Here is a 14,618-nt window from a genome sequence, read left to right as displayed (position 1 = left end):
AAATTATTTAATACTGATGAACCAAAATTTCTAAAACTGTTCAAGAGCTGAATTGTCTTTTTTTTTTTTTAATCAAATTTTTGAGTTTCTTTTTTTAAATAAAAATTATTGCTGAACATCAAATGAAGACTTCTTTGAATTGGATTATAGGTTGAATCTAATAGCTTATATATTTTCTTTACATTGTTTTTCAGATCCAGTGGTTTTGGCGAGCGTTGCGTTCATTTGATCAAGCTGATAGAGCTAATTTCCTGCAGTTTGTTACCGGTACATCAAAAGTGCCATTACAAGGTTTCTCTGCCCTAGAAGGGATGAATGGCACTCAAAAATTTCAGATACACCGGGATGATCGTTCGACTGATCGTTTACCTTCTGCCCACACTTGGTATGATTTGATTTCAATACTTTTTCATGATTTGATTTCAATACTTTTTCATGATTTGATTTCAATACTTTTTCATGATTTGATTTCAATACTTTTTCATGATTTGATTTCAATACTTTTTCATGATTTGATTTCAATACTTTTTCATGATTTGATTTCAATACTTTTTCATGATTTGATTTCAATACTTTTTCATGATTTGATTTCAATACTTTTTCATGATTTGATTTCAATACTTTTTCATGATTTGATTTCAATACTTTTTCATGATTTGATTTCAATACAATTGTTTGATTGCTAATAAGTGTTTTATGAATTTCTTTTATGACTTTGTATCTGTGGTACCCATAAATAATGTTTTTGGTGGGATATAAGTTTTTTTGCTATGTTTCTCAGGGTTGCTATACCATTACAATTTCTAAAGAGACCTTTTTATAAATGAAATCAAGCATTATATTTACTTTTTTTGACCACCACTGAATAACGTACAGAAAACCTAAGCCACTTATCAATGAAAATTCCCAAATCAGTGACCCTAGTTGCTTCTAAGATAGTAATACCCATACTTGCCAACTATTGCTGAATTTCTGTAGTTTCTACGGATTTCTACCATAAAATACAGAACTACAATGTATTGGGGAAAACTACTGAAGTCTTTTTTTTTTTTTTTTTAGAAACCTATTTTCCTCAAGGATTTCTTTGAATAATTATCCTATCGAGTACAAAATGACATCATGCTAAGACCACATTTCCAAAGAAGGTGTGGTTTCCACTAAGATAACCTATCGTAGCCTTGAGTTCTTTTTGATAAATAAAAGCTGCCAGGTACAGTCAATTCACTCTTGGGAGACCAGAAATATGACTTCGTAAGTGGAGTGACTCGTTAAACAGAGTAGGACATAGCCACATTGATTCCTGTCTTCCTATTCATGCATCCGTGCAGAAAAAAAAAACAAATTTTAGCTATTCAAATGAGTTCTAGTCAAAAATTGATTACTGAAGTTTTTCTTAATTAGTGCTACATATAATTACGTGTTTGAACCGAAAATATTAACTTCGATTTTTAAAATTTCTCAAATTTTTCCACGTGTTTATGAAACCAAAATATTGTGGTCTTGTATGGCAGTTTAATTCTATTGGAACATCATAAATTGAAATATTTTTTATAGATTTGAAAAAAATTTGTCTTTTTCACTAAAGCAACACTAGCAAGTTTTGTTTGTGTGGAATTTTGGAAGTTGAAGCGATCCTTTTTTCCAATGAAAATAGTAATTGGAAGTCTGTCTGTGCTTTCCAGTACCGGTACATATTTTCTTGATTGATTTTTTCATATTCCTCTGCTATAATGCTGCTTTGTCTTAAAAGGTGATTAACAGGGCCCGTATGTTAATGACATTTGCATTTTTTAGCACTTTTACAGGGATGCAAGAGCTGCGTCAATTGCGGTGAATCCCTGTGCATTTGCACCAATTCCAGTTTGTGATGCGGGTCGTTTTGAAAGTGTTTTTTGATTTTCACAGCAGGTGCTGATGAGGAGGGTTGCGATCATCCCTTCCAAGGGCCGAATAATATTGAAAAATTGGTCTGGCCCGTAAAGTATGGGACAATCAAACTTTCAACCTACACAAAATAAATTGCCCCTCCTGACACATTGCCCTGAATCCGTGCCTGTCCGACAGTTGGTTCTGTCGGAGTGTGAAAATAAGTGCTTCCGAAAATCTTCTTGCAGTGTGCTAGAGAAGAATAATCTATATTGTCAGATAATCGGCATGGGTTCAGGCAGGGGAAGTCATGTAACTAACCTCCTTTGCTTCTATGATCACGTGACTAAGGCTTTGGGTAAAATCAAAAATGTAGATGTTATTTACCTTGATTTCCAGAAGGTATTCGACTTGTCCAACATGGTAAATTCAACTCAAACTTTAAATTGTTCACATTGATTCTTAGAAAGTAGTTACATGATATACTACCTTATAAACTCAATTAAATTAAATTGAAGTATGAATATTTAAACATATATTGGTTACTTGGATTGAAACTATATAAAAAAAATCTTAAAATCTCAAAGAATCATGAATACAAATTAGGGTTCGTAAGGTATTGGTCACCATAGTAAAAACCAAAGTATGTACACATGTTTTTCCCATGTCATTCAAACCCTTATATCTTAAACAAGTGGTTCTCAACCTTTGGGAGCCTGCAGCCTGTCTTTTTTGTCAGTGGTAGGCTTGGCCTTAAACATGAATAATAAGGAATACATGGAGGAAAATGAAACAAAGAATTACTCGCAGCCCAGTTTGACTGATGTCGGCCTGGTAGTTGAGGAAACACTGTCCTCAACTGTCCAAAACCTTCACCTCATTACCATGCATGAAAACATGACAAGAAGTTAAAGTATTTATAAGCAGATGAAAAAACATTGAACTTTAGAAAAGAAAAAATTTAATATAAAGTTATATGATTGATATATCAATTTATTATAGATTTTGTTTTAAACACCAGCTTAACAAAATTGCCAATAAAACATTAAGCACAAAAATCAAATGGCCCTTTTATATAAGCAGATTTGAGATTTTGACAGTTGACTGCTTGTGGTTTTCTAATAGTATGTTAGTATAAAGTGAGAAGAAAAAATCTAATTGGTTTCCACTTTGAGGTTGTGGGCAGTGAAGAGTACCTAGTTAACTTTTCCTTTTTAGAATAAAATTCAAGACTATTATTTATAACAGAGGGAGGCTTAACATTCTGACCTGTACACTGGCGAAAACTGGTTTAAGCCATCTAGATGTGGTCAAAACTGCTCAAATGTGGTCTTGAAACTGATTTAACAATGATTTTTCTCCTATTATTTTTATTTTATTAAAATCAATAAATTATATTGTGATAATTAAGTGAATTTAAATAGACTAGTACTTGTAGACCCAGCTGTAGAGCTGCAACTAGAAACAAAAATTTTCTGTCACCTGAGGCCAGAGTCTATTTTGCCTCTTCCCCCCCCCCCCAATTTTGAACAGAAAAACTCAGCACTCCTGATTCAGTGCCTTTGCACTAGACTTCCCCCATGGACAGGCTTAAGTATTTTGTGGCCTGGTGCAAAAACAGTTTTGCCGCCCTCAAAAACTGTTTCCCCATCGTCAATGGGGCATTGGGAGGCCAGGTTCACATTGGCATCCAGGAATGAATATTAAAGTACTATTTTCATGATCATAAAAAAAATAAATCATTCAACAATAAATTTGGACGATAGTGCCTGCTGTCCTGCGAAAAAATTGCAAGTGTGGCTTCACTTAAAGGTTGGAGGGCTGTTGGGGCTAGAGAACAGATTGTCTACCCAGGGTCACAACTAGACACTCTTTCAGCCGGAAAAGCATGCATTATGCCTCTCGTGTAATTTCGAACAATTCTAAAAGTAGAATTTAATGCCATCTCTTATCCATCGCGTTGGGCACTAGATCCACCTACATCATTCCCCTGGCTTTGGGGGGTTCTGTGGAAACGCTAGGCCAGAGGGTTCAATGTAGGAATTTCAGAGGTCTTGGACAAAATTTTAAGTTTTGCTTTGTTAAGAACGTCAATGTCAAAAAATGAAATCTAAGTGTCTTTATCTCATTTTGCGGCTTCTAAAATTTAGCAGCCGGTGCAACTGCACCCTTTGCACTTGCTTAAATCCAGCCCTAACCCCCCCCCCCCCAATCTGCCCCTCTACTAGTTGCGGTATTGCCTGATGTGAAAAGAGGGTGGCAGCTGTATAAGAAACAACTTGTTAAAAAATTAATAATGGAACAATTTGTTGCTTTTTCTTTTGACCATTTGAAATCGTTTATAGTAGTAAACTACTCAAAAAAATGTCAAAACTCATATCAACTAGGACGGTCGAAACAGGGTTTCTGTATGATTAGAACCACACTTGGTCAAAGTGAATGCAACATTTTTTAAAAAATACATTCTGATGCTTGTTAGAAGTAAAAACCAATCTTAATTTTAAATCTAATATTAATGATAACTGTTAAAACTATAACTACATCAGTTTAAGACTTTCAATACCTCCAACCACTTTTGGCCATTGGCCTAGTCAAAACCAATTTTTATTTGCTAAAATTAAAACCCTGCTTGGATACAGTTCAGAAGCGATTGGAGAACACAGGTTTGCCTGCTCAAATGACCATCAGTCTCTAACCTTTATCCTATTTTATATTTATGAGAGCAACTTGCTCATAAATGTAAGGGTAAAAAAACATGAAATGTTCAAAGCTTTTTTTATTTTTCTGTTTATTTCCTGAATAATATTCTGTATTTGTTGTTGAAGTGGTGCTTTATTATTAAAACTCTATGATATGTGAATTTCTTATTAAAGTTTGTTTGTAAGAAGAATTTATACTTTTTCTCTAATCTAACCTGTGAAATGTCCAAAATCTTAACCTATTTGTCTGAATTTATTCATGTCAGACAATTGTTATCAATATTAAGAAAAAATATGATTTTTTCTCAATGAAGAAATATAAAGGGTATGCTACATTTAACTATAAATACAGTATCTTAAACTGGAGTGACCAACTCGCAGCACGCGTGCCATGGCACACCTGGTATCGGGAGCGGAATGTGAACGCTTTTCAAAAATTAGATATTCTATTCCATTTTTCAATCAAAAATTCTCTCCAACCTTTAAATCACTCAAGATATTCGTAATTATGCAGTTGATCACTTAAGTAATCTGGGAACGTACCGCAGGTAACATTTGAGTAATGTGGAACTGCACTGGAGGCTGTTAGGGTGCTTTAAAACTGTGCCACATGGCACTAAGGGGATCTTTAAATATGCCGTGGACCACTTAACCCGAGTAGTACACTATCATATGTTGGACTGGTCTGTGTCGTGGGTCATTCGTGTGATCTGTGAATGTGCTACGGGGGGGGGGGGTTGCTTAAGTGATCTGTAAATGTGTCACTTAGTTCATGTTTACAAAATTAGGTTTGAGGTGGCAGGCCATCAGATAACCCAGAGATTTTAGATAACCCTACCACATTTTGTCTGTGGGCCATGGGTTTAGCATATAAATGGCTTAGAGGGTGGGCCACAATGAATTTCCTAAACAAAATTTTGAGTTCTTAGCCTTGAAATTAACTATGCGTACATATAAAGGTATTTTCTTCCGAAATTATAATTTTTGAAAAAATATTTTTTCATCAAAATTTTTTTTATCATGCTTGCCCCCCCCCCCCATGTACCTCCTCGCACATCTCTGATCCCAATATGTATTAATATAGGCAGAACTGCCGAAATTTTGCTGACGGGGGAGAGGGATCAAAAATGGCTGAAAATCTGCTGACGTAGTACTTGAACAGCCCCTTATCAGGCTAGTTCAAATAACCTTTTTCATAACTAGAGCACAGATTATACACTAATGCATTGGTGCATTTGCATAAACTTTTACATTTTTTGGTGTTAATGCACGCAAATGCATACAATTGTATATTTTCTTCACGTTTATCAGCATTTTCAAACATAAGCGACATCACTGATCAAAGCCATCATCCTTGGCTGACATTCGAGCAAAGTTTCTGGTAAATTTAAATAATTTATTCATTATTTATCATATTTACCAATATGAGCTGCCGGTAAATGTGATCAAATTTATTGAACTTACAAAAATGGTTGGTAACTATGCATAATAGCTGGTGATTATACATAACCAGATTTATCAAAACTATAATATGTATATATATGCACAGGGTCTTTAAAGTTCCTCTCTGAAATGGCCATAAAAGGAAAACTGGACAAAATGCTATTATTCTTGGTAATAGTTTACAGGAGGTCTCATGGGATTTAATTTTCCACAAAAACAAAAAAGTTCAAAAACTCACCACCAGCGGGGAATGGTGGTGTATGCAATATTGTTAAATGAAATAAGATATGAGAAAACAGGTTTAAAATTTTTTAATCATTTCTAAAATATGTTACAAAGCATGTTCAATGTAGCATCCACCATGTTCTGAAAGCAAGTTAAATCACATTACTGCGTTCTTAACAGTAGCTCTTAGCATATAAGGAGGAATGTTACAGACGTCGGTGTATCACATTTTTCAATTCCGCCAAATTGTTTATGTTGCCACTGTTTATGGTGATAACATATAAACAATTTGGCAGAAGTGAAAAATGTGATACACTGATATGTGATAACATTCCTCCTGATTTGCTAAGAATTACCGTTGAGTAATACGATTTAACTTGCTTTCAGAAAATGGTGGATGCCGTATTGTACATACTTTGTAATACGTTTTAGAAATGATTGAAAATATTTTAAACCAATGTCTTCATGTCTTATTTTGTTTAACAATATTGCACACAGCGCCATTCCCTGCTGGGGGTGAGTTTAACTTTTTTTGTGGAAAATTGAATCCCATGACCTCCTGTAAACTATTAAAGTTTGATAACATTTTGTCCAGTAGTTTTTCTTTTATAGCCATTTCAAAGTGGAACTTCAATTATAAAGTCCCTGTAATATAGCAGAAATATATATATACCAATTTTAGTTAGGAAAAATTGTGTTGGTGGTTTTCTTTTTTCGGAAAAAAAGTGGGGCCATCTGTTGCGAAAATCAGGGAAAATGTAATCAAGGGTGCGCACGCATTCATCCTCCTTTTTCAGTTTTCGAATCTGGTAACCCTAGGTTTACATGCTGAAATTTGTAGTGTGTCTTGCGTGTAGAAAATAATCTTGATTGTAGCGCAACTTGGAAAAGGGTTGGCCACCCCGATCTAAAACCCCATAATCACTATATTCACTTAATTTGTGTTTTTTTTTGTTTGTTTTTCATTTAGTTTCAACCAACTTGACCTTCCAGCATATGAGACATATGATAAACTCCGATCCATGTTATTAAAAGCCATCCATGAGTGCTCTGAAGGTTTTGGTTTTGCATAAAAGTCTGAAATGCAAGCAAAGCCAGACAAGCTTCGTTTGTCTTAATGGTGCCTATTCAATATGAGAGTACTTACTGTTTCACAATGACTGTTGTACTCTTTCACTAAGTCATGGAACTATCATAAGTTCTTTTGTACAGAAATGTTTTCATTGAAAAGAAGCTTGTATATTTCATTTGTGGTGAATCCATATTTGTTTGGCATTCAACAGCTAAGCTTGTTAGTTATGCCGGAGTTGTAAATTCACTTGTCCCCTTTCTATTTGTAAATGTTCAAACCTGAAACAGTTTATATGAGATGTGAAGTTGAATTATATATTGTTTTTTTTTGGGATATGTGGGGGAAAAATTGAACAAGAGCATTTGAGTGATGTGTGATAGTTGAGTAGCATAAAGAGCTCATTTCAAGTAAGATGATGAGAGATGGAATTAATATGTGATTTAAAATCCTCTTATTTGAGGATTCTTTTATACGGTATGATTTATGTTGTTTTTTCTCAAAATGCTAATTTTTGTGCTCTTTTAGTTATGAATTAAAAGGAATTTATAAATTTTTATCGTATGAAATATAGACAGTGAGAAAAATATTGCAGTTTAATGAATTTATGATTTTGAGAAAATTTGTGTCGCAGAAAATGCATTGAGAATTTTTTTTTCCTGCAGACATTTTTGTTCTTTTAGTTGCAATTGAAATGAATTTATACAAAGGAAAACGCTATGATTTAATGAATTATGTCTTTTAACAAATTTTCATTCTTGAAAATTCATTGTTGTTGAAGACTCTTTTTTTTCTACACTAAGTTTTTGCGCTCTTTTATTCATGAGTTAAGATGAATTCATCAAGTTCTATTATTCAACTTCTAAATAGTGAGAAAACAGTATAGTTCAATGAATTTACGAGGTTTTCAAGAAATTTGTTTTGCAGGAAATGCATCATTATGGAAAAGTGTGTATTTTTTTAAATATAAGTTTATTTTAGTTGTGAATCAAGATTAACTTAGTTTTATTATGCAACTTCTAAATACCAAGTAAAACAATACAACTCAATGAATTTGGGATTTTCTAGAAATTTTGTTGGAAAAAATTGTTATAGAAAAGTATTTTCTTTTTTTAACTACTATAAGTTTTTGTTCTTTTGGTTGCAAAGTTTTATTATGCAAATTCCTAAGGCCAGAATTACACTATAAAATTTTTGTAAAAGTTCTTTAATAAAACTTGAAAAATACAACCAATATGCTAATTGAATGTTTTTTTCACGTTTTGTAACAGATCTTTTATAGTGTAATCCCGACCTAGTAGTAATGAAAAGCTAAGTTCAATGAAATTGTGTGATTTTTAAGAATGAGTGTAGGAAGAAATGCATTGATATTAAAAGTATGGTTTTGTTTTGTCTACATAATAAGTTTTTGTCGTCTGGGTTTATATTGAAATGAATTTATGGCATTTAAATCATATGAAGTCTAAATGAACAGTTATGAAAATGTTGCAGTTGAGTAAATTGATTTTTAAGATACTGATGTTCAAGGAAATGTGCATTGGTATTGATAAGAATTTTTGTCATCATAGGGTCAATCATGACAAGTGTGGCAACAAAAGTTGAAGCTTAATTTTGAAGCAATGCTGTAGGTAAACTTAATTCGGCATGTGATATTAAATTCTTCATTTATAAACTAATTAAAAAATTTCAAACCAGCTTTGGATAAATGTGTTACAGTTCGAATGGTATTAATTTTCAAGCCAGTGTAGCAGCCTGTGAAATTGGTGCAATTTTGGGATCAATTTTTTTTTTTTACAAATAACAAAGGGGCTAAAAATTAATTGGGTTTTATAAATCCTTTGTTTTCTAATCCCAAGAATTTTTTTTGGTCATCTCAGATGATAGTCTTCCAAATATTGTGACTATAATTGCATGATTAGTTCAGAGTAAAATGTAAAAATGTGTAAAAAATTTACTTTAATAAGTAAAGGTTTTCTGAAAGTTAAAGTTCTGAAAGTTAGTTTTGAAAAATAAACGTGAATATAAAAAAAATATTTTTTAACCAAAGAGTGAGTTGAGATGCCACATTCGCAATTGATTTAAGTTTGTATCTCGCATATAAGCTCTTGCTGAGTTTTTGTTGATTTTGGTATAAGAAGACAGTATGTCTTCAGAGAACTTGCAACGCAATTATATATATGAACTTATATTTCAATACATTTTTTTTCCTTGCAGCAATTTTAATAAATTACAAACTATTACACATGATAATGTTTTATATTTTCACATTTTAATTTGCCAAGTCTAAAATATTGATCTTAATATTTTATAAAATGAAGTATATTTCATATTGCACTAGACGATCATTTTAAGAAATAATTAAATATAACTCTCCTTACTTGACATATCTATTTTCTATGCCACACTGTTAAGGTTGACCCTGTAACATGTTTTTTATCTCTCAGTTTAGAAATAAAATTGATTTATAAAAATTTATCACATGAATTCTAAACAGTACCAAAATTCTCTTCATATAAATAATATAATACTCTATATATTCATATAAATTTCTAAGAGAATTACAGTATCAAAAAGTGGTTTTTTTTTTGTACACACCAACATGCTACATTTTGTGCTACAATTTTTTCTCTTGATTTTGAACTAAAATGAATAAAAGTTTTATTACATGAATTCTATAAACAGTAAAGAAAAACATTACAGTTCAATGAATTTATACGATTTTTAAGAAATTCTTGTTTGAGGAAATGTGTTGGTATTGAAAGAACTTTTTTTTTTTGCTTGTTTCAAAAATGTTTGTCGAGGCTTTCCAATTTATGTTCATTTGTATGTTCCTTCTGCAGTAATTGGAAATGAAATGATTATTCAAAAGAAAGTATTGTATTTTTCATTGTTGATGCAGATTATTATGAATAAAGAATATCTTGACATATTTGATTGTTTTTACTCAGGAATTTATAAAATATATTTTTGGTTATCCTCTTGAGGCTCCAGAAGTAAATCCTTGAGATCTGACTCCATTTTTATCTACTTCAGAAGATGTTATCAAAAGTTGAAACTTTAGAGTAATTGTTGTATTTTTATGTTTATTGGGCTGTATCTCCAAATGGGTACAATGTGTCTACACACGCCCCTATTGTTGCAAAGTAAAATCATTGTTTTCATAGACATACATTGTCTACACAAACCTTTTTTTTAATTATTTATTTCCTGCCTTGGTTTTCCTTTCACTTGAATCTTAGTTCATGGAAGCTCCAAAAAGATAGATTATCTAGTTCGTAAATATGGGGTCTGTAAATTGACTTCAAATCAAAACTTGAATCATGGATATTCACATATGGTTCTTAAAATTGCAGCTACATTATTTCTCTGTTCTGGAGTGAGTATTACATTACAATTTCTTGGCTATGTTTAATGCCGTTTTATGAAAACTTAATGTTCAAAAATAAGATGTTTCCCTATTTTAACTTTTTAACCTATGAGTTTTTGCAAAAAATTTGTATGACTAGGCTGACCATATTTTTTTTGAAAAATATTGGAAATTGGGTTTGCAAGAGACCATTTTGGGATAGTTTGTATTATTTTGGTCACCAAATTACAACAAAACTGTCAATTTTCTAAAATTCTAGAAGTAGCTGTTTTAAATTCCCAAGTTTGAAAAAATTTTCAAAATAAGCTAATTTATGAGGATTCGAGAATTCTGAATACAGTATTTTGTTTCTCATTAATTGGTTCAATTTTTGTCCATTCTTAATTAATGAACTAATTAGTGATTAAAATTTGTAAAAATTAGTAAAATTGCAAATTTCCTAATTTTCATAAATTTGAAAGCTTGTAATTTATCAATCACTATGATCCTGGTGCACACACATCACAAGGATCGTTGTGATTACTAAATTACAAGTTTTCAAATTTATAAAAATCAAAAAATTTGCAATTTTACTAATTTTGACGAATTTGAACAACTAATTATTTAACTAATTAAGATTTTAATTAGCATCAGGATCTTTGTGATTACTAAATTACAAGCTTTCAAATTTATAAAAATTAAAAAATTCGCAATTTTAGTAATTTTTACGAATTTTAATCACTAATTAGCATCGGGATCGTTGTGATTAATAAATGACAAGCTTTCAAATTTATAAAAATGAGAAAATTCACAATTTTACTAAGTTTTACGAATTTGAATAATTAGTTAATTACGATCCTTGTTAGCACCAGGATCGTTGTGATTGATAAATGACAAGTGATGTGAATGACAAATTTATGAAAATTAGAAAATTCTCACCACTCTTCGGGCTTTTACCATAACATATGTTACAGGGACCAAGAGGAAATGGAAACCAATAAAATAAAATAATAGTTCAGATTTCGACCACCATGTTGAAAAGTGGCAAAGAAACAAATATGAATTGGAAGCATGCAACTTCATTTAATTGCAATATTTTTTTAATGTGCATTATTTCATTTGCATCAATTTTCATTGTGCATATGTTGAAAGCATGTTAAGGCATGTTCAACAATAGCGACCAGAAGTCACAAGGATTCAAGTCAGGAGAAAGTAGGCCCGACATTTTTAGGAAACTTCTTGAAATTAACGAAACATATCTAAAGTGGGCAGGAAGTAGTTCATTTACTTGTTGGCCAAATATATAGGGTATCGCACCATCTTGCATGAAGCCACACAGACAGAGAGAGAGAGAGATCAGTCTCTAAATATTCTCTTTTTCTTGTAAAGCAGGAATGACTTGTTGCTGCAGAGAGAAGTTTGCAGTAATGGCATTTGTGGCAGAAACACCTTTTAGGGTTTTGAGGAGAGCACTCTCTCACACACACACATTTGATTGATGCATACGGAATGAACATTGAACAAATGCTGTGGTTAAATTTTTGTTTTGTTCTTCCTTTTTTACCTGGCGGTCAAAATTTTAATCAATTTTTTGGGAGGGGACTCGGGAATAAATGTACTCTGAGAAAAATGTTAATCTGTGAGAGAAGTTAATTCAGGGTCAACAACCCCTTTCATGTTACATAAACAGATTTTTGGTGTTTATACTTCTTGCTTGTAGTTTGTTTATTGTTCATTTGTTTATTCATTAATGCCAAATGAAATTTGAAAGATTAGGCAAACAATGTGTTCTTTATGATTAACGAGATTGGTTTTAATTAATAAGCAGTCAGTTAATTATAATAAAAAAATCAGATTTATATAAATAAAAAACTGATTTAAGTATAAAAAATCGTTTTTTCATACCCTGGGTGAAGCCACCTGAAATCAAGGGGTGGCATAAAAATTTTCAATTTTAATACTTCAGACTTTACTAGATTTAATTTTGATCAAAAAAGGTAACATTTCCATTATTTTTCATTAAAAATGGAAGATTTCCAGAATTTAAATGTAGATAATTCGCTTGATGTGTCAGAACCTCATGAAGCCCATAAATGAGTAGCTTATTTTCAAAGGGAACATTTCCACTATTACTAAATGCAGTTAGAAGTAAAAAAAAAACCTTTTTTTCTCCTTGATGGACTGCTTTACAAAAGTCGGAAATAGCTCAACATGTTGCATAAGAAAAGTGGTATAAAAATATTTAAATATCTCACACACGTTTCTTGATAAAAATTCAAGGGCAGGGCCGGTTTTAGACCTAGTGACCCCCCAGGTGCAAATCCAGATTGAGTGCTAGTCACTAGTGTCCTTTGGTGGAGTGATCGTCCCCTTCCTCGTTAGGTATAAATGGAAAAGCTTTCTTCCTAGAATGGGATTACTGCTATTTAACTTGTTAGCAAGCATAAAAAATCAATTTTTTTGGATTTAATTAAGAGATTTAAAAACATTAAGAAAACAAAACATTACACATTTTTACACAGGATATATCTTCTTTCTTATTTTAATCGAATTTTTCTGGTAATATTCGTACACTGCTCGCATCACGTACGGGCTGATAATAAAGAAGGTTAAATTAGTGATATTTCCGTATGATTTCTTTCATATTTATAAAACTTATGAACTTCATTTTAAATTATCCCTTTCAGACCCGTAACTAGGCTGAGGTAATTTGGGTGGTGCCCCCCGAGCCGAATGGAAGGACCCTTATAATTCTTCCTTTTTCTGAGCATAACCATTTCAAGGAGACTTCAAGAAAAGTCTGCCCCGAGAAAGCACGCTACGACCTTGGGAAAGGGGTAGTTTTTCTGTCTAGATTTTTTTTTTAAAAATCAGGTACTTCGGCTTTAATTTCAACGGTGACGCACAATTCCTGAAGTTTGGGCTGAACATCCCTGAGGTTGAAAAAAGAATATGTAAAGTGAATAGAAGGAAATCGCTTGTTTGTGCATACAGGGTCTAAAAGGATCATGCATAATCACCGGTAAAAGTGATAAATGTTGTTAAATTTATCAAACTTACCGAGACGATTGTTGATTATACATTACCGCAGGCACGTAGCCATAAATTTCGTTCAGAGGGGGACCAAAGTGATAGAACAATAGATTTGGCCATCTTTATCCCTTTTTTTGGTCCTTTTCTCATATTTCCCCCCCCCCCCCCCCCCGCCGCTATGGCCTTGCATTACCGATTCAACATATTTACCGTCACATACTATATTTCATCAGCTTCAAAAAACCATTTCAAATATACGAAGATACATATCCGAAATATTTTTCTTATTCGAAATGGATTTGCCACCACCTCCCCTCTTTGTTTTGGATATGTGAGGTACAACTTTATTTTCTTATTTCCATGGAAATCCCAATTAACTTGCCCTATTCTGCGTATAATCCGCGGATTATACGTTTAAAAAAATTACGTTGAAATAAACAACGTTGCAAAGGAGTTAGTGTGGAACTCATGAGAAAAGAGTTTTTTTTTTCTTATTTACTTATTCTTTTATTGAAGCGGCTTTAGAGTGTGGATAAACCACCGCGTCTTGACAGCTTTTTTTCTGTGAGGTTTGATTAATAGTTATAATTTACGCTAAAAATGTATTCACAAAAAAACATACATTTTTTAAATATCAATAGATGGGGTAGATGCCAGTACAAAAATTGACATCTCCACAAAACCGTGTTAAACACCGCCTCCTTGAGAGAGATTTTATATTGATAAGTGAAATTTTTTCTCTCATGCAGGTTATATATCGCTGCGGACTATACGATGCCTTTTTTTTCTCAAACTAGTGAAGGATAATCATCTGTGGATAAGAAGCAGGAAAATTCGATAGGTTTTGTTTAATTCTTATTCAAGATTCACATCGAGGACAGAGAAAAACAAAGAAATGACTTGCATTCAAAATTACTTTCTTTAAGATGATTAAAAT

General features: G+C 32.3%; 1 protein-coding gene across 9 annotated transcripts in view; it reads left to right on the top strand.

The window, feature by feature from the left end:
- The window catches only part of HUWE1 (HECT, UBA and WWE domain containing E3 ubiquitin protein ligase 1), a 564,154-nt gene extending 553,923 nt beyond the window's left edge, over positions 1-10,231 (top strand). For all 9 annotated transcript variants that reach the window (XM_089233267.1, XM_089233272.1, XM_089233273.1 and 6 more), the window contains 2 exons: positions 195-385; positions 7,204-10,231. In XM_089233267.1, coding sequence (XP_089089393.1) covers positions 195-385; positions 7,204-7,306 — 294 coding nt within the window. In that variant the 3' untranslated portion in view covers positions 7,307-10,231. The remainder of the gene's footprint in view (positions 1-194; positions 386-7,203) is intronic.
- The last annotated feature ends 4,387 nt before the right edge of the window (positions 10,232-14,618 follow it).

Source organism: Pholcus phalangioides, unplaced genomic scaffold, assembly GCF_987345545.1.
Source record: "Pholcus phalangioides strain wild (caught in Gottingen) unplaced genomic scaffold, Ppha-v1.0 ptg000007l_1, whole genome shotgun sequence".
NCBI lineage: Eukaryota > Metazoa > Arthropoda > Arachnida > Araneae > Pholcidae > Pholcus > Pholcus phalangioides.
Note: the sequence above shows the minus strand (reverse complement) of the source record. Positions and strands in the feature narration are given on the sequence as shown.